The following is an 18564-nucleotide window of genomic DNA, read 5'->3' on the forward strand; positions in this document are numbered from 1 at the left end:
GCATTCAACAAAGACAAAAAGGCAGCCACTTGTTTAGTCACACTGCCGATTCAAACTCGACTTCCACGTTCACTTGATACTCGCCACTCGGGACAACGTGGAACAATTTGAAAGCTTCAGCACTAGGCGGCTGATTCCTTCATTTGCATACCCGCACATGAGCCAATCAGAAGCGAGTGCGTGAGAGGCGCGCCTGTTCTATGTTATGCGACTCGCGCTCAACACGCATGACCGCAGTTTTTTATTTATTTTTTGGGGTTGTTATTTTAAATCTCTCCGAAAGTGGATCTTGTGCTCGATATACTCCTTCGTCACTCATTGATGACGCCAGATTGTTTCCGGTGAGGCTGATTTGAAGTCCGTCCGTCAAGAGGTCAGCGTGGTCACGTGTCACTGTGGACAGCTGACAGACACTCTTCGGTGTCCTTCGGCTGCCTGCTTTCGCGCACTTTACAGGACTCTGTGTGCTTTTCAACTGCTTTTTTTTTTTTTTTTTTAAATCACAGGTAAGCCCGAATGGATATTCAGAGGCAACATGGGTTGAACTTCATGTTGCACCCGACAGAGCGTGCAAGCAACACTGCCGACGTGCACGAGTTGACCGTGGACAATGTGGAGGCGGTGAGTTGGGTGCATTTTTTTTTTAAATTTTGACTCATAATTCTGTTAGACTGCATTGCACATAAACATAAAAAGAAAAAAAACTTTTCCAAAGGATTAAACGCAAACGCGTCGTACTTAAAAGTTAAATATAACTGAACTCTACTCAACTGACATGCACTGTATTGCATTAAAAAAAAGTTTTTAGACACCATCATATCCGCACAGTTGGAATATTTAATTCAGTGATTCTTTTGGGTGCCACTAGAGGGAGTCTACGTATCACTGTTTGTGACCCAAGCGCAATCTGATTGGATATTTAGTAAGACAACTGCGATGAATTTGAACTACAAACTGATACATCTTTAACTACATAATGCCGGTGTTAATATTTCAAGTCTTTCTACTGATCTTTCAAAAATAATTATTTTGACATGGCGAAACCATAAATAGAATGACATATAAGGCATTAGTATTGACATGAAGTTAGAAGTTGTGGTGGTTTTGGGCCAGAACGCAATTTAAATCAAAATGTAGTTTCAGTGCATGTGACACTTAATATCGTCGACGGTTCAGTCATTTCTCTTTTATGTGCCGGTAATAGAAAACACATCAATGAAAAAAAAATGTAAGATTATGCTTCATGACTGTTTAGTTTACAAATATTTCACTATTAAACAAAAGCAGTTTAAAGAGACAGTGTGGGGCGATAAGGCCCAGGAAACATTTTTGTAATGTGATACAAACAATAAGCATATGCTGCCCTAATAATAGCCACCACGGCGTGCTTCGAATTAGTAACCATGACAACAATTTTTTTTTTTAGCCTTTTCAAACAAGTGCACCTTCAATATGAATATTCATGCGATTTGAACCCGCAAGTGACAACCACCCCACACCTCCCACCCCGACTTGTCTTCCAGGCTCTCTGCCAACTGTATTTCGAGCCAGACATGGAGCGCAAGAATGCGGCCCAAAAGTGGCTGACCCAAGCTCAGGCGTCTGACCAGGCGTGGCACTTCTGCTGGGCCTTGCTACGCCCTGACAAGGTCTGCTGATTAGTAGCAAGTCATTTTGGGGTTGCACATCAAAATAGGACACAAAAAGTTCAAAAGTCTTACAACAATTCAGGACAGAGCACGTTTTGTTTGAAACGACTCATATTTCAATTGAGCAAAAGTATTGGGAGGACGTGAGGGATTATTTCGATAGTTGTCTTTTAGATTGAATGCTTAAGTATCGGGAGGTGGAATGGAAGGGTAGCGTGCATTTCAACTCCTGAAGAGGAGAAGGTGGAAAGAAACCACCAGAAACAAGCAAGAACTGAAAAAAAGCTGCAGAAAAAATTTGGAAAAGCATTTCCAGTTCCAATACTTTTGGAGGAGGCAGAATGTGTTTACTACACAAGCTAACTCAATGTGCTACACATAGTTACAAAACAACATTTATAACATTTCAAGGCACAACATGAAAAAAAGGCAAAAAAATTTTAGAGGTTTAAAAAAACTGAAGAACTTAAGACATTTCAAGGCAGAGTCAAGAAATAAAAACTAAAAAAAACTTTTTGCCAAGTTAAAAAAAAAAAATGGATCTTTGACGTCTTTAGCCGTCAATGGCAGTTAATCATAGGTATGGTGGGGGGGGGGGCAAAGTTTTCAATTTATATTCATAAGCATTTATATTGGGGCAAATTTCACTTCTTTTGGCATCTTATTCCATTTGCTTGCAGCATAACATCGAAATGCCGATGCACCATGTTTGCTTTCAACTCAAATCTGCTGACCTCAGAACCCTTCAGAGTTCACACGATTATTTTTGTGCGGTCCACAGCTCCCAGAAGTCCAGTTCTTTGGCGCCAGCACGCTCCACACCAAAATCTCCTCTCACTGGAGCGACCTGCCTGCAGACCAGCATGAGCACCTGAGAGCGCAGCTCCTTTCCCACATTTTGCACTTCTCCTCCGGCCCCAAAATGGTCCTCACAAGGCTTTGTGTCGCACTTGCCTCGATGGCCCTCAACTTAATTCCCCATGTGTGGTCACAGCCGGTTGCTGACATGGTGCAAGCCTTCCAACCTCAGAGCCTTGAAGGCGCCAAGGTGACGCAGGACCCTCAGATGCATTGTCTGGCTCTGCTGGAGCTCCTGCTTGTCCTTCCAGAGGAGTTCCAGAGCAGCCGGCTGGCGCAGAGCCGCCGCGGCCAGCTGAGGGACGCCCTGGCCGGGGAGTGGAGCGCCGTGCGTCCGCTACTGCGTCAGCTGCTGCAAAGCCAGGACTCGTCAAGCCAGGTGAAGGAGAAAGTGCTCCGCTGCTTGGCCAGCTGGTTGGGACTGGACGTGCCACTCGGGGAGACTCAGGAACTGGTACAGGATTGTTTTGCGACTTTATCCAATCCGGAGTTGTTTGACACAGCTGTGGAGACGATTGTCAGTGTCATCTCACAACCTGACTGCCAGAGGTAAATGCTGCTTATGCAGTCACTGTGACTTAGCGTGTAGTTGTGGTGGCATCGTGTGTGTGTGTGTTAGTGTGTGTGCGTGCGTGCGTACAGTGTTGGCACAGTTACCTTGAAAAACTAACTTGGTTATTTAAATGAAAGTTTTTTTTTACTGTACTGATTACTTGATTTTAAAAGTAACTGAGTTAGATTACAAGTTAGTTTATCAGTTACATTTCACATGCCACCAACCCTTCTTGACAATTGGTTTTGGGATGTTAAAGAATAAAGTTTTTTTTTTTTTTAGTTTGACACAAAATGAATACAACCGGTTTTGACTTACCATAAATAACTATTTTTAGTTTAAAAAGTAAAAAAAAAAAAAAAAAAACAAGACTATGGATTTCTCTTAACATGAAACTTGTTTTTAGAGAATAAAATAAAAGTTGTCACAGACATCACTTAACCATGTTTTTTTTCAAGGCCTAATATTTTTAACTATTACCATTGTCCTTGCAAAATTTAACATTTAAAATGTCTCTTGTTTATGAATACAATTATTATATTTACATTTATATTATTAAACAAATTCAATCCTTTTAGGTCTTTTTCTTGAAGCTTGAATGTGCTGCAATTTGTATGTTTATTTTTTTTTTATTTTTATAGGACCTACTAGCTGCATTTTTGAAACTAGATGACACTTTGTCAATAGCAAAGTTGCAATGCATCTTAATATTTTCTTTAGCTGGCACCAGCTCAAAACAGTGACCGTATTTCCAGCTTGAAAACACAAATCTATATATTCTTAGCGCGTTTGTTTATCCAGGTACAGCAATGCTCTGATGAGTCTAATGCCACTGGTGTTGGGTCTCCAAGATCAGCTGAAGACGGCAGCTCAAGACGGGCACATGGAGACCTCACATGGGATCTGCCGTATTGCCGTCGCTATGGGTGAAACTCACTCCAGGTGCGCTCACAAAACCACTTTGATTGCTGGTGCCATATTTTGGTAGACAGGCGCATGTGCGCTCGGCGTAAAAACCGACAAGACTTTTTACGACACAACCCGACGCCACTGACAATTTGGTGACTTAAAGTAGCCTAGAATTTAGACTGGCTAAAAGCAGGTCTAAGTTGTGGCGCAGGTGGAGTCATGCAATTTTGGTGGATTTGATCAAGGCATAGTTAGACAGATTCTGCGCTGAGCTGATATGTATGGGTGATGTCATCGTTTTACATTAAAAAATGTCTTCATCATCAGGTTTCTTTTTTTTTTTGCTTTTAAATTTGACCTGAAAAAGCTTGTGCAATATGGAATTTAACAAGCATTGTAAAAAACTGAAGAAAAAAAAACAAACAAACCAGTAATTCAGGAATATTTCTAAATATATTACATATTACATTGTCATTACACTATATTATGTCAATTAATTTGATGAGCGACGAATCATGTTATGTGTATGACAGAGTGTTGCTGGAGCAGGTGGAGCACTGGCAGCAGTATCTGGCCTTGGTCAACATGATTCTGTTCTGTACTGGGATTCCTGGCCAGTACCCAATCAGTGAGACAACCAGCTCCCTCACACTCACGTTCTGGTACACCCTACAGGTGGGGACCAAATTTGAAATCTGCAAACCTTGCACGGGAGTTGCATGGTTGTTGTGTTTCTGTTCAGGATGACATCATGTCTTTTGAGGAGGACAAGCAGGCCATTTATCTGCAAATCTACAGGCCCATTTACTTCCAGTTGGTGGAAGTGTTACTACACAAATCCCGCTACCCTTCCCAGGATGAGTACACGTCGTGGAATTGCGATGACAAGGAGCAGTTCCGAATTTACAGGTGACATGGAAGAAATGAAGCATTTTACGTGTGGCGGTTTCCTCGTCTTGTCATTTACACCACATCAACAAGGCAGCACTTTCAAAGTTTTAAAATAGTTTCAAACATTTAAGAAAACAAAACTTGGTTATACCTTCCAGAGTGGACATCTCGGACACATTGATGTACGTCTACGAAATGTTGGGAGCCGAGCTGCTCAGCAACCTTTACGACCGCCTGGGCAGGCAGTTGATGGACCCCCGGCAGTCAGCACAATGGCAGGTAGCACAACCACTTGTTGTGTGCTAGACGTTCAACTCTCAATTCGAGATATTAAAAGCCTCTGCACACAAATCCGACGTCGGCCATGCCGTCTGTTTGGCGTCGCACGCCACGTCGTAAAGTCGGAGCCGTCTTTGGGACGTCAACATGTACAATTGGGTGAATCAAAATCAGTCCCCTGGACAAGAAAATGGAAAAGCTGTGAAATTTGAAGCTATTCCTCATCAACCTCGCTCTCAATTTTCACATCACCGCTATGGCCATAACGGCGGGCAGGACAGAAGAGGGCGAAGACCAAGTAATCATTCTCAATCACGAAAGACCGCCGTTATTCGACATCACCGCCAAAGGCTGCCCATTGACTAGCGCCGCCGATGGCGTGGAGGGGGTACTACTTCTCACGCATGCGCAGAAGCTTCGGAGTAGTTGGCGCCTATGTCGGCTTTAGTTCTCGACTGTAGAACCATCCACCAAATCTCCTCTCAATAAATTAACTCATCAGAAATTTGCCATCTAAGTAAAAAGAAGTTTTGGGTAAAGTTTAAGTATGCCAAAACTTGTTTTCTGTTCCCTCTGGTCCATGTTGTAATACTCTACATTCCCCTTTCAAGGAAACGGAAGCTTTGCTGTTTGGCTTCCAGTCAATAGCCGAGACCATCGATGTGAACTACTCGGATGTCATCCCAGGTCTGATTGGCCTCATCCCCACCATCAACATCACTAACGTCATGCTGGCTGACACAGTCATGTACACGATAGGTGAGTAAAACCTGATGATTCATTTAAGTCTTAATATAGCAAATAAATAAATAAATAAAATACTGGATTTGATTTGACTACAGTAACTCAGATAATTGAGTTTTACTTAATAATGACGCCTGAAAATTAATATGAGTAAAATGCTACATGCATTTTCAAAAACACAACTTGTATTTTCGGAGGCCAAAATTATTGTCAACTCTGTTAGTTCAGACAACAAAGCTTGCAAGTTGTTTGGGACATTAATACTTTTTTTTTTTTTTTTTTTATGAAATGCAAGAAAGCCAATTTTCGTAATTGCAATATTTTTTTGTTGAGTTGCCCGACTTAAAATTGTGTCGAAGTTTGCTGCTTTAAAATTTTTTCACCAACCTTTTTTTTTTTTTAATTTTTTTTTCAAAACAAATCCTACTTCCTTACTTTACTTACTACCATTTTACAAATGTAAGTTCTACCAATTTAAGTTCAGTTAACAGTAAACATTTTTTCCCCCACAAACTTCTCCTGATCCATTTGACGGTTGTCATCCAAGCACATTTCCTTTGTGTGTACTTTTTGCGCCAATGTCGCCAAGGATCCCTGGCCGAGTGGCTGGCGGACCACCCGGTGATGCTCGGCGGCATGCTACCCATGGTGCTCCAAGGTCTTGCGAGGCCCGAGCTGTCCGTGTCCAGCGTTTCCACTCTCAAGAGGATCTGCAGGGAATGTCGACACGACCTCGGGTCCTACGCTCAGGACATTCTCACCGTGTCCCAGGTCGTGCGCACAAAATCGAACCGTTGAGCAAATGGCAAGTCATAATAACACGTCTAACTCGATAGGAAGTGCTGGTTAAAGATATCCATAAGGTGAGTGAACTGTGAGCGAAAGGTCATTGTCGCGAAGGTGAGGAAAAGGTGTGATTTGATTTCCTGGTTGTGCAGAGCAGGCAGTGCATGTGGCTGATGCAGGCGTTGGGCTTCCTGCTGTCCGCTCTGCCGGCTGAGGAGATCTTGGCAAAACTGCACGCGCTCGTCAGCCCTCACATCCAGCAGCTGGACACTTTGGCAAAACAAGCGGTAGGGTAAAAATAGAAAACGTGTCGATGGGCAGAGATTACGACCCCGTTTTTATATATTTTTTTTAACTCAATATTGTCATTACGATTGCTGAAAGTCTCTTTGTGTGCAGGCTGATCGTGCCCATAAACAATCAATTATTCACATCCTGGGAATGTTGTCCAGCCTCGTCACCGCTCTGGACATTAACCGACACGCAGACGGCTTCGAGGGAGCGGCCCAAAGTCAAACCGCACACAACCCGGTAAGATCAGCTCAGGCACGTGTTTGTTGTGAATCCTAAAAAGACACGAGATTGGACGAGAAATTGAATGGCACCACTGGCGCCGCAACTTAGACCGGCCTTTAGCTCGTCTATCCATCCATCCATCATTCTCTGAGCCACTTTTCCTTCTCAGTGTCGTGGGCATGCTGGAGCCGATCCCAGCTATCTTCGGTAGTGATGGGTAAACGAAGCTTGAAATCTGCTTCATGAAGCAGTTGTAGTACTTTTGGACTCCAGTAGATGGCGCTCTCTGTTCAACATTGGCCTGAAAGCTCACTGACTTACTATTTTTTTAAACCCTTGATTTAAACCAACAGTGCCATCTAGAGGACTCAAAAATATAACAACTGCTTCATGAAGCAAATTTGAAGCTTCATTTTCCCATCACTAATCTTCGGGCAGCAGAAAACAAACACACCTCGGATGAATTTCGAGTGCCGCCGCAGCAGAAGGACGAAATAGCCACACGAGGGGTTGCAGGGCGCTGTGCAAGGCGGTTGTCGTGATTAAGGATATCAAACAAGTGCTCAAATGGCTTTATATTCGTTTCAACTTATTTTTCTCGTGTTTAGGTTGTGCTTGTACTCCAGCAAGTGTACACGTTGATGCAAAACATCCTCAGCAAATGGCTCGAGGATGCCGAGGTGGTGGAGGTAAGAAGGACTTTCACAATATTAGGTAACCTGCACCTGCACAATCTCGTGGGATCCAATGGAAGAGAGAATTATTTATTTATTTATTTATTTAACATGTTGCAGGCAGTTTGCGGAGTATTTGACAAGTCCATTCGAACTCTTCTATGCGATTTCGGGCCCTTGGTGGCTCAGTTGAGTGAGACGCTAAGCCAGATTTACAGCAGCTTCCCGCAAGCCTCGGCGTTGGACTTGGCGACTCAGGTATCCGCCGTTTTTTTTTTTATACATCAGGTATATAATCGAAGGAAATGCCGACAAGTCCGCTCCGCTCTCCTTTAGATGGTTCACATCTTTGCTGCAGAGGAACAACACGTCTCGTCCATTCAAACCCTGTTGAAAGTTCTGACTTCTTCCACGCTGACGATATTTCAGCAAGGTAATTTTTTTATTTTCTTTTTAAATAAGTGACAGTCGCTTTTAATACAAATTGTAATTTTTGTAGGCATCAGGGATCATCCTGATGTCGCAGAGTCCTTCATGCAGCTTCACGCTCAGGTTGGTTGAAAATATTTGAAAACGGGACACGTTTGCTGCATCGATCACTTTGAAAGTTTTGCCTGAAAATTTTCTCTGTCTAGATTCTTAAAAGAAAACCCGATTTCTACCTCGAATCTGATCATCTGGATGTGAATGCGCTCTTTTACTGTGGTGAGTCACTTTCACGTTCGTACGTCGTTATTTCCTGCGAAAGCATCAAAACCTAAAAGTCATCTTGACCTGAAATATTTTTTTTTTTTCAGTTTCAATCCATAACTGATTTTCTTTGTCATGCTTAGGAATCGTGTCACTTAAATTCCCTGAATCATCCACAGTAAAAGCTGCCAGCATCTTCTTTGTAAGCAAAAATAAGACAACGTTAAATGTTCATTGAACCCCCAAAGTCGAATGTCATGAAAATCATGTAAAGTGAACGAACGATTTTAACGGTCATCCTTATAAAATCAGGTTGTGTAATCATTTTTAGGTATTTGTTTCAGATTCATATACGACTCTTTTACGATACGATCTTGACAACAATTTTTCCATAAAATACGAATTCGACTCCACTTGGTAGTTTTGCTGCATTTGACTTTAGTGGTTCAGCTCAATCTTATTTGAGCTAAACAGCTTAAAAAAAATGTGTCTTATTTCCGTCCTTTTGCAACAGAGCGAATTATTGCTTCGATGTAAAGACGTGTCGCCCCTCGGCGAGGTGCTGCAGAGGGATGGAAAGCTCCTTACAGAGACCATCCTGCACGTCAGTCTGATTTTACCTTTGAAAAAAAAAAAAAAAAAAAATCACGTTAAACAATTCTCAGAAGCGTTTAAATCATGGCTATCAAATTTTTTAAATGACCATGATCTCAATCACGTTGTTGGCTCTCAGGCGGTTGGCGGTGGATCTCCTCGCAGTCTGACAGATTATTTCTCCGAGGTGCTGCTGAGTCTGAGCAGACACTGTCCGGTTCTGCTGTCCCGGTGGCTCAAAGAAGTCGTGCAGTCGCCAGGATTCCCCTCGGAACACATCTCCACGGAGCAGAAACACAACTTTACGGAGCAGCTTCTCAGGTGAACCAGAAATGTGCTCAATGAAGCGGCACGTTTTTGAGGTCCATGCTGATTCAGAGTAAAATTACGATTACCGATTAATCGGTTGAGTACTTAAAAAAAAAAAGTGAAATGACTAAATTATCATTTTTTTTGGCTTAATATTTTCAACAAAAATATCTGAATTACAGGCAGAATGTTTCAGAGTTTTACAATAATTTTGTCCGTAAATCCTGCTGTTGCATTAGAGAGAAAAATCTGCAAAAATTATGGCAGATTTTATTTTTTTGTTTGTTAGTGTAAAAAAAAAAAAAAAACACACAAAAAAAAACAGCCAATTAAAATAGCAGAGCAACTACGATAATCAGTGCCTAACGCATGTTTTTCAAATCTTGTAATATTGATCACGTATGACTGGCTCAAACTAAGATTAAACAAATAATTTTTACAAAATCAAAATACTTCTTTCTCCAAGGGAGCCAAGCAACAAACGTCGCGTGAAGGAGCTGGTGAAGGAGTTCTCGCTACTTTGCCGAGGACTGCAGGGGTCGGGACGCTGCCATTACTAGCCCACGTAAGAGATACACTGAGCACAAAGAAAGCAAAAAAAAAATAATAAATAAAAAAATCAAACACTCGGACTTAACAGTGGAAACTTGTTCACTAATAACGACAAGTGTGGATGTCGTCATGACAATGCTGCTCGGAGCAAAAATAAAACATGAAATGCCAAGTTGTCATTGTTCATCAAGTGATGTGCTATTGTTTGTCATTTATTGCTTGGCACTCTTGAAACTTTACTCATTCACTACCGGGCCGAGTTAAAAAAAAAAAGGGGGGGGGGTTTGACGTCTTTAGCCGTCAATGGCAGTAAATGAGTTAAACTGGGGAATAATTAAAAAAAAAAAAAATAATATGTTGCTAAGTGGCAATTTGTGTGTGAGGTGAGAGGTGTGTGCAGCTCCCAATAGGTCTGTACTAATCAATAGCTGCAAACCGAAAGCCATTATAGTCGGAACAAAGAGGATTGGCTTTTCCCACCATGGGCATACCGTTTGAAGTTCTATTTCATTTTAGGGTGTTTTTTTGTTTTTTTCTCCAAAGTTTGTAACAATTCCATCTTAGTGTTTTATTTACATACGTATTTCAAGAAAACAGGGATCCTATAACTCAAAAACTTGATGTGGCAGATAAAGGATTCCTTTAACAAAGACACAAAGTCAGACTGCGAAATATTTTAAAAATGTATCATGTTAGTTTTTGAACATATATATATATATATATTTTTTTTTTTTTTTTTTGCTAATGTATCATAAAATAAAACCAACAAAAAAAGTCATGATTAAGAAGCCTACTTTTTTTTTTTTTTTAAAGGCATGACATCACTGATGGGGGGACGGGGGGGGGGGGGCTTTACGAAGGGGTCGTTCTGAGTGCACACTGTTGTAAAAAAACAAAAAAAAAAACAACAACAAACAACAAAGAGTTGCGGTGGCAAAGTGCTGCAGGTCCACCATCTTGTGGGAAGTGCTCCTCTATCGGATTCGTGTGAAAAGATTCAGCACAGACTTTGACTCCTGTTGACAACACACACACACACACACACACACACACACACACACACGTTTCATGTGATTTGATATTGCCTGACAAGATGATCACGTGACCTGACAAGGACCGACCTTGGTGCAGCGCGTTTTGCTGAAGATGTTCCAAAAGCGGAGCGTCTCATCCCCCGCACCCGTGACGATGGCCTCGCCGTCAGGGGACACGGCCTGAGAAATTTTTTTTTTTTTAAATTCATGATGAAAAACATGATGACGATGACGACGACGATGATGATGTCATACCAGGTATAGTACTCTGTACGAGTGTCCGGTCAGCTTTGCCACCTGTGTCAGCGACGGGTACTTCCACACCAAGATCTGGTTCTGAGAGTAGCCATGAGTGCTCACCTTGGACAGAAGAACGGACACAGAAAGATATTTACCACATTTTTATTTGTACTGTCTCAAACAGGAGAGAATTCTACGCATGTGGAAAAATATTGAGGAAATGACTCCACACAGATGGTAAGATTGTAAAAAAAAAAAAAAAAAATGAAAGTAACTAATAATATGAAATGTATGACATTTTGGAAGTACCACACCTAACAAGTAAAATGTGTTGTAGTTTTCCAACACTGCATTTGTAGTTGAAATAATGAGTGACGACAAATGGACGGATGTGACCCACATTTAATTAAGCGGTTCGACTTGAGTGGAGGACAACAAAAGACGGATTGATAAACTCATTTTATAATTTTGTGATGAACGGAAAAACAAAAATATCGATATCTCTAAAAGTAGAGATCATTCAAAGAAACATAACAACAAACAAAATATGTTCAGCACTTTATTTATTGATTTATTTTTTTACACTGGTACCGAGAAAAAAAATGCAAATTTTATGCTAGGTTCACACCAAATCCGCTGCGAGGGTTTCCGGCAGCCCGATTGAATTGAAGTCAATGAAGTAAGAGCGAGCGGATGCGATTGCGTGCGGGCGACACAAATGATGCGCTTGGAGCGATGGGACGCAAAAGCAAAGGACAGTAAATTTTTAAAAAATGATTTCCTTTTTTTATATATATATATATTTCTTAAACAGCTGTTGAACTTTACTGAGATGTCGCCAAACGCCAGCGAATCTGACGGATTTGGTGTGAACGGGACATAAACGTCCGTGTCGCTCACCAGTTCATTGGCGTGCTTGGACCACGCCAGGTTGCACACTTGTGAGCCGGTGTCGGTGCTCTGCAGCGCCTGACCCGTCAGCGTGTTCCAGAAGCGCAGACAGCGGTCGGCCGTGCCGCCTCCGGACGCCAGCAGCCCGTGCTGGTGAGGCGACCAGGTGATGGCCTTCACCGCGGCCAGGTGGTCGCTGTACTGCTGCACCGGGAGCAGGCTGGAGCTGTTCCACACCAGCAACTGACAACGGATACCAACGTGCGAGGTCAAGCACACGCCGTCGTGACGGAATTCGCATTCCTTTACCTTGTTGTCGTTGCCACCGGACGCGAGATGCTGATGGTCAGGTGACCATTTGAGACCGCACACTTCCTGTCTGTGTCCCTGCAACCTTCGCTCAGCAGACGGCGGCGTTCGGATGTCCCGTTGTAAGATTACTCTGTCGCGACTTCCGGATGACAGCTGCTCGCCGTTCCACGCCAGGGCACCTTGGACGCAAACGAGAAGTCGTCATGGGGCGCTGAGGTAATAAAGCGTTCTTAATCTTAACCAGTGGAGGGGCGGCGGGGCGGCGTAACTAACCCACACGAGCGGAGTGGCCCTCCAAACTGGTCAGCTTTCGCCCACCTGCTGCGTCCCAGATCTGAACATAACCTTTGTGGGTCCCAACTGCAACCAGACTCCCCTGAGAGAAAACAATTTGAAGACCACTCAGACAACTATTTTGATTTATAATGTCATAAAAAATTGGAATTTTGTGGGGAGAAAAAAAATCTCATTAACTGCCATTGACGGCTAAAGACGTCAAAGACCCTTTTTTTCTTTTTTAATTACTCATCTGGTAGTGAATGAGTTAATTTAGGCACTAGAGGTATTGGAACTTGCACTAGTATTAATTGGTCCAGACAAAAATGGGATTGACAATCCCAAATTATAATCCTCGCTCATTTAGGATACAACTCTTACATTGCATCTTGTAAGAAGTGTCCCTAATTTTTTGGATGTTTCCCTTGCCAACTTGCAAGGTTGTTTTGGCTAATATCTTAACAAACAATGTGCGGTAGTGTTGAATAAATCTGTGAAATATAATTGACCGATCACTAGTGATGGGTAAACGAAGCTTCAAATCTGCTTCATGAAGCAGTTGTAGTATTTTTGGACTCCTGTAGATGGCGCTCTCTGCTCAACATTGGCCTGAAAGCTCACTGACTTGCCATTTTTTAAACCCTTTATTTAAACCAACAGTGCCATCTAGAGGACCGAAAAATACAACAACTGGTTCATGAGGCAAATTTGAAGCTTCATTTTCCCAGCACTACCGATCACCATGATTGTGACACAAAAGACTCATCGTTTCATTTGGCTCACCCTCTCGTTCCAGCACACGGAAGTCACAGAATCGCCGTCCACCGAAAGGTCGCACAACCGTGTCACCTGTGAGCGCAAAGGAGAGTTTGCGCAATGTTCGACATCAACAGTGGCCTGATGGCCCGGGGCCACCGCGTGACTGGGTCGGGCTACCCGAAATTCACTGACGCTGCCCCGACTGGGCCACCGGCACAATTTTTAAATATCGTCCAATCATTTGGTAAATGTCACATTTTTTCACAAATGCATACCTAGGTGTCATTTCTAAAACTTTTGAGACAATCAGCACCGCATGTGACGCGTGCTATGACCTGGCTGGTGCAGGCGCTCCACAGGTAGACGCAAGCTCCCAAACCGACGCTGAGCAAGTTGCCCGCCGACCAGTCGACCAGGTTGAGGTAGAAGTCATCCTGCAGCTCCGGCGCGTCCAGCACCTTGAAGGGGATCTTTGAGATCTTGCGGGCCGGTTTACGAGGCGAGCGGAGCAGCTTGTGACTACGAGCGGGACGGAGGAATGGAGGTTTGTGGCAAAACACGAGCGTCATTTCAGCGAGGGAGACGTAACTTACCTCTTGTTAGTAAGCGGAGAAAGAGAGTAGGGGGAGACTTCAGTATCGCTGTCAAAAGGCGCTCTCTTCGTGTGGATGGCGTACTGCGGGTAGATGAGACGCAGAATCATCTCGTTCGGCTCATGAAATAAAAGATCGTTAGCGTTTTTAATTCTCATCATCGTACCCGAAAGAGGCTGTGTGAGCCGTGAGAGTAGACAGCATGTCGCCTTTCGTCTGCGTGCAGCTCCGACACAGACTCTATGCCCGCGCCCAGCAATTCGTTCCTCAACAGGGCGGCATACGCCACCGTATCTGTTAGCAATCAAAAAACAAACTTGTGAGACATCATCAAGGTACCGACGAGGATTACGGACCTTTGCCTGAATCCGAATTGGCATCTTTTGCTTGACGGTTCTGGCTCGGGGATCGACAGTTCTCCTGAGCAGAGAAGGAAGACACGTGTCAGCAGGTGTCGGATCACTTGAGCGCGCGTGACTCCGTCAGTAAGACGTAAACGGCTCACGTTGGCGTAGTGGAAGTTGATGTTCCAGTTGCTTCCGGCGCGGGTGGGGATGAAGCGGTCTCCTGACTTCACACTGATGGGGCTGCAGGTCACACTGCCACACTGGGCAGAGGTGAGCCATATTGAAAAGAGAATGATTGTTGAAAAATATGCACACGCGCAACACAAACTTGAAACACACTTCATTAAGTCCACCTGTACAATTTAAATCTATTACAAGACCTTCAAAAAATAGTAAAAATTGAAGAAGAAAAAAAACTGCCTACACATACTGATGATCTTAACAATCATCTTTGACGGTCACCGTCTGAGAGATATTATTTTGATAATAGTGCACTTTAAGGCTGGGCGATGATGGAGAAAAAAAATCTTTTTTTTTTCTGGGGGGGGCGGATAATGAAATCACGACGTACATGAAATATTGCCTTCCCACCCGCGACTCACCCTGGTCAGCCGGGCCTCAGCGGGCAAGTTCTGCAGGTTGATTTGTCTCAGAAGACGCCTCTCGTACTCTTGGTCCATGTTAAGTGGGCTTACGGACGGGCACCCAGGCCCCTTCTGCTGCCCTCCCCTCCCCAGTTTAAATCCCCGCTCCTTTCCGGTGAGGGAATCCACGCGGAACCCCCATCTGGAAATGAAACCCCGTTCTCACGGTCAAAGCGTCTTCGCAAGCGCACGTCGTCATTTTCTGTTACATTTAGTCGGAAAAGAGACAAATATCACTATCATGGTGCGCTATTGGCAGCCGTGGCATTAACATGCAGCAACGACATCAATTTCAGTGGCAACATCACGTCATTTGGAGCCTCTTACCGCACTGACAATGCGCTCAGGTCACGTGATTCCCTCTCATGTTCAGTAAGCGTCGATGTCGCCCAACCTAAGCGTGAGAAGTCCGTTCGAGTGCCGTCGCACTGCTGGTGTTTACGTTCGCAACAAAAATGGCGACGGAATCAGCTGGAAGCCAACATTCTTTGGCTGACTTCCTTCGAGCGACACGGTAGCGACTCCTATCGGCGTAACTCGGCTCCTGGTCGCCGTGGTGTCGACAGATTAAGAGGGCGATTCTCCCACATGGCCACAAGATGGCAGTGTTGTCCTGCCAAAAACAAACAAACGCTCTATCTGCTTCTGTACTGTCGACCCTCGCATAAATCTTCACCGTTCGCGACTCGCAGATTAAAAAAAGGATTTTTTTTTTCAGTTTCAATTTATTTCTTCCATTTTCTGTGTAAATCGTATCTTGAATGTTTATCAGCCTTTTTAAAGATATATTTTTGTGGTTTGTAAAAAGAAAAAAAAAATCCCCCTTCCGCAATTGCACCTGCAATATACATCGATTTTTGCAGTTCGCAGGCCAGCTTGGCCCTCTTGCCCCTCGAATAGCGGGGGTCGAGTGTACTAAGCTAATATCCGAAATATATTACGATTCAATCTAAACTAGTTGTAGGCAAACTTTTTTCATTTGAATGCTACATTTTGGTATTTAAAGCAGACACAGGTCATATGTAGATGAAGTTAAGAGAAAAAGTAATTTTCATCCATCCCCTCCTTAGCTTTCTGTGATGGCATCATGTTTTTTTTCCGGTTGTTTTTTCTGTTGCTCAGATTACTGGCACAGACGTTCGCTTTTGACAGTGAAATGGATAACGCGTTGCTGTCGAATAGCAGACTAGCTATTATGTTTCGTTCAATTACTCAAAGACGCCCCTCTGAGAAAGACAAGCAAACCGCTCTACTGCTGCTGTAATAGGGCTTTAATGGCAGTGACCGTCATGGTCGAGCAGCCGTGCGGCATTTCTGGTGGCCATCGGATCCGCACGTAGGCCAGTCTGCCACACTGCCCTTTGACACAAAGCCACACACCCAACCTATATTTACAGAACATGTTAGCAAAGTACTGTCATCGGGGCGGACGTCGAGTATGGATATACTCAGATTGCCTTTTCTGGGTCAATGGGAGACAAAGACCAGGACGGTGACAAAAGTAATCACATGCGACACTCCGTATCGTTCCAGTAATAGAGACCAGGCCAGTGGGCGCTCAGGAAGTTGGGTCAGTGCAGTGAAGTTTTGAGACTCACAGGAATTCACAACAACAAAACAAGTGGCTAATCATATCACTGACATCACCTCGGTGAAACGGACAAAAAAAGGAGTTTTTTGTTATGGTAGGCGGTCTGTGTTTTTCCTAGCGATAGTGCTTGTGAGACCAACTGGGTTTTTACTGTAAAACACAATCATAATCTTGAATCACATCAGCTCAACATGTTGTTTGTCAGATTTTTATCGGAAACCAGTATTTTTTTTTATTATTCACTGAGACATGAATGCTTGCATTGTTTACAAATATTGAATTTGTGTTTTGTTTTGTTTTTTCACTCAATTTAAACAGGCTACTTGTTTTGGGATTAAAACGATTTTTTTAAAAGAGTCTTTCTTGACTTTACTATTTTTTCAATAAAATATAAAAAAATACTATTTTTTTTAGTTGACATGGATTATGTATTAATGTGCATTGTTTATGAATATAACAGTCACACAATATGGTGGGACTTTCTTTTTAAGATTGAATGTGTTATGCCCGACAGTAAAATGTACTGTACATCATTGGTCAATTTTATGGGTTTTTTTTCTTCTTCTTTTATAAACACATAAATACATTATTTTGTGCTTGAAATTTTCTCCCCTTGTCCATCGAGATGTACAAGCCTCATCTGGGCTTTTTTTCTGTCACAAGCAGTGTCGCACACTCCACAACAGACAGTCTCTACATCACTTGTTGAACATCTCCTCCCACACGCTTTCCCATTTTCGACACTCGACGGAGTCAAAAGAGTCGCTCCTTCCCTTCCCTAGCAATGCGTGTGAGTCCAATTTGAAAGAGGCCCTTTCGCTTGCTGTGTCTGAATGAAATTATGATAATTGTGGGTGCTTCGAAAAGGTGCGGTGAAAATGTGTTTGGGTCGACCTAAAAAAATAAATAAATAAATAAAAATAACTCACATCGATGTCGAAAGGGCTCTGCGGGGAATCAACATTTCATCAGGCTTCCCCCTCACCCTGCCGCATTTTTTCATCCGCCATGACAGTCTGTCTTGTGTGTGTTTCCAAGCAAGCATGTGCCTTGCTATCATCATCGTTAGCAAGCATAGCCAAGCCGCGTTTGTGTTTTCTCCGTAAGATGTCTTCATGCTCTCGTGCGATGCCACAGGGATGTTCCCTTGACTGTCCGAACGATTCCCGAGCTGACTGCGCCATGTCTAAAGAGCCCCGGGGTCACTCGGTACAAATGACACGCTGGTTCCATGTCCTTAAATTCATCACGAGGAAATGTGATTTGACACACCGCAAAGAATATACCCACAGACTGACGATTGTCTTTCGTCGGGTTTCAAATTCTGTTCTCACGGGTTGAAATAAACGAAATGTGACTGTGTTGGGTATTTTTGTGCGTCACACACTTAATGACTCCGATTAGCTGGGAAAAAGAAACGGCTGCTCGAAAAAATATGATTTAATTTAAATCTATTACGGAAAGGTCAGATGAAAATCGTCTGGAAAAGTTCTCAGGCACTTGCCGCTGGATTGTGCAATATACAGTTATGCCTCGTTTATCGCGGGAATTACCGTCCAAACATAACCCGTGATAAGTGAAATCCGTGAAGTAGACAGCTCTATTATTTTTTATTATTGTTTTACAATGCATTTGATATGATGCATTGTTGTGATTTGTTTGCGCGTATAGATGGGAAGTTGTGGTCCTACAGTGCCCCCTAGTGGCATTACTGTGTTCGCTTTAAGCGTGTTATTTCTTCTCTTTCTTTTTTTGTTTTTCAACTTCCGGGTTGCTTCACTTTGAGACGTGTGCTCATTTGGTGACAGAGCAGCGGTAAAAAAAAGCCATCTATATTAACACACACGAGATATAGAGCATTAATTTATTTGAT

At 43.1% G+C, this 18564-nt stretch overlaps 2 protein-coding genes and 1 long non-coding RNA gene across 4 annotated transcripts; 1 reads left to right on the plus strand and 2 right to left on the minus strand.

Moving 5' to 3' along the window:
- Positions 1–293: 293 nt before the first annotated feature.
- Positions 294–10265, plus strand: LOC148326311 (importin-13-like). Its single transcript, XM_088312158.1, has 21 exons — positions 294–621; positions 1524–1649; positions 2431–3056; positions 3862–4002; positions 4503–4644; positions 4712–4878; positions 5019–5139; positions 5751–5898; positions 6473–6654; positions 6720–6746; positions 6822–6956; positions 7069–7200; positions 7794–7874; positions 7980–8117; positions 8196–8292; positions 8359–8411; positions 8495–8564; positions 8693–8751; positions 9064–9153; positions 9283–9464; positions 9919–10265. The coding sequence occupies exons 1-21, from the start codon at positions 517–519 to the stop codon at positions 10010–10012; spliced, it is 2916 nt and encodes a 971-aa protein (XP_088168284.1). The 5' UTR covers positions 294–516; the 3' UTR covers positions 10013–10265.
- LOC148326312 (uncharacterized) lies at positions 1235–5478 on the minus strand. Its single transcript, XR_015846241.1, has 2 exons — positions 5012–5478; positions 1235–3010 (listed from the first exon to the last, which is right to left on the minus strand). It is a non-coding gene; the product is annotated as an uncharacterized LOC148326312 (long non-coding RNA).
- On the minus strand, positions 10178–15602 carry fzr1b (fizzy/cell division cycle 20 related 1b). Of its 2 annotated transcripts, none has more exons than XM_088312145.1 (14): positions 15428–15602; positions 15059–15242; positions 14615–14716; positions 14466–14529; positions 14276–14403; positions 14110–14192; positions 13852–14035; positions 13541–13606; positions 12755–12857; positions 12479–12660; positions 12179–12412; positions 11294–11398; positions 11126–11218; positions 10178–11020 (listed from the first exon to the last, which is right to left on the minus strand). In XM_088312145.1, exons 2-14 carry the CDS (start codon positions 15134–15136, stop codon positions 10979–10981), a joined length of 1464 nt encoding a protein of 487 aa, XP_088168271.1. In that variant the 5' UTR covers positions 15137–15242; positions 15428–15602; the 3' UTR covers positions 10178–10978. The 2 variants fall into 2 exon arrangements, with proteins under 2 accessions (XP_088168271.1, XP_088168272.1); XM_088312146.1 differs by having other exon boundaries at positions 15059–15302.
- Between the last annotated feature and the right edge of the window lie 2962 nt (positions 15603–18564).

Source organism: Idiotropiscis lumnitzeri, chromosome 12 (assembly GCF_059441095.1).
Source record: "Idiotropiscis lumnitzeri isolate Australia: NSW breed Sydney's pygmy pipehorse chromosome 12, RoL_Ilum_1.0, whole genome shotgun sequence".
In the NCBI taxonomy this organism is placed as follows: domain Eukaryota; kingdom Metazoa; phylum Chordata; class Actinopteri; order Syngnathiformes; family Syngnathidae; genus Idiotropiscis; species Idiotropiscis lumnitzeri.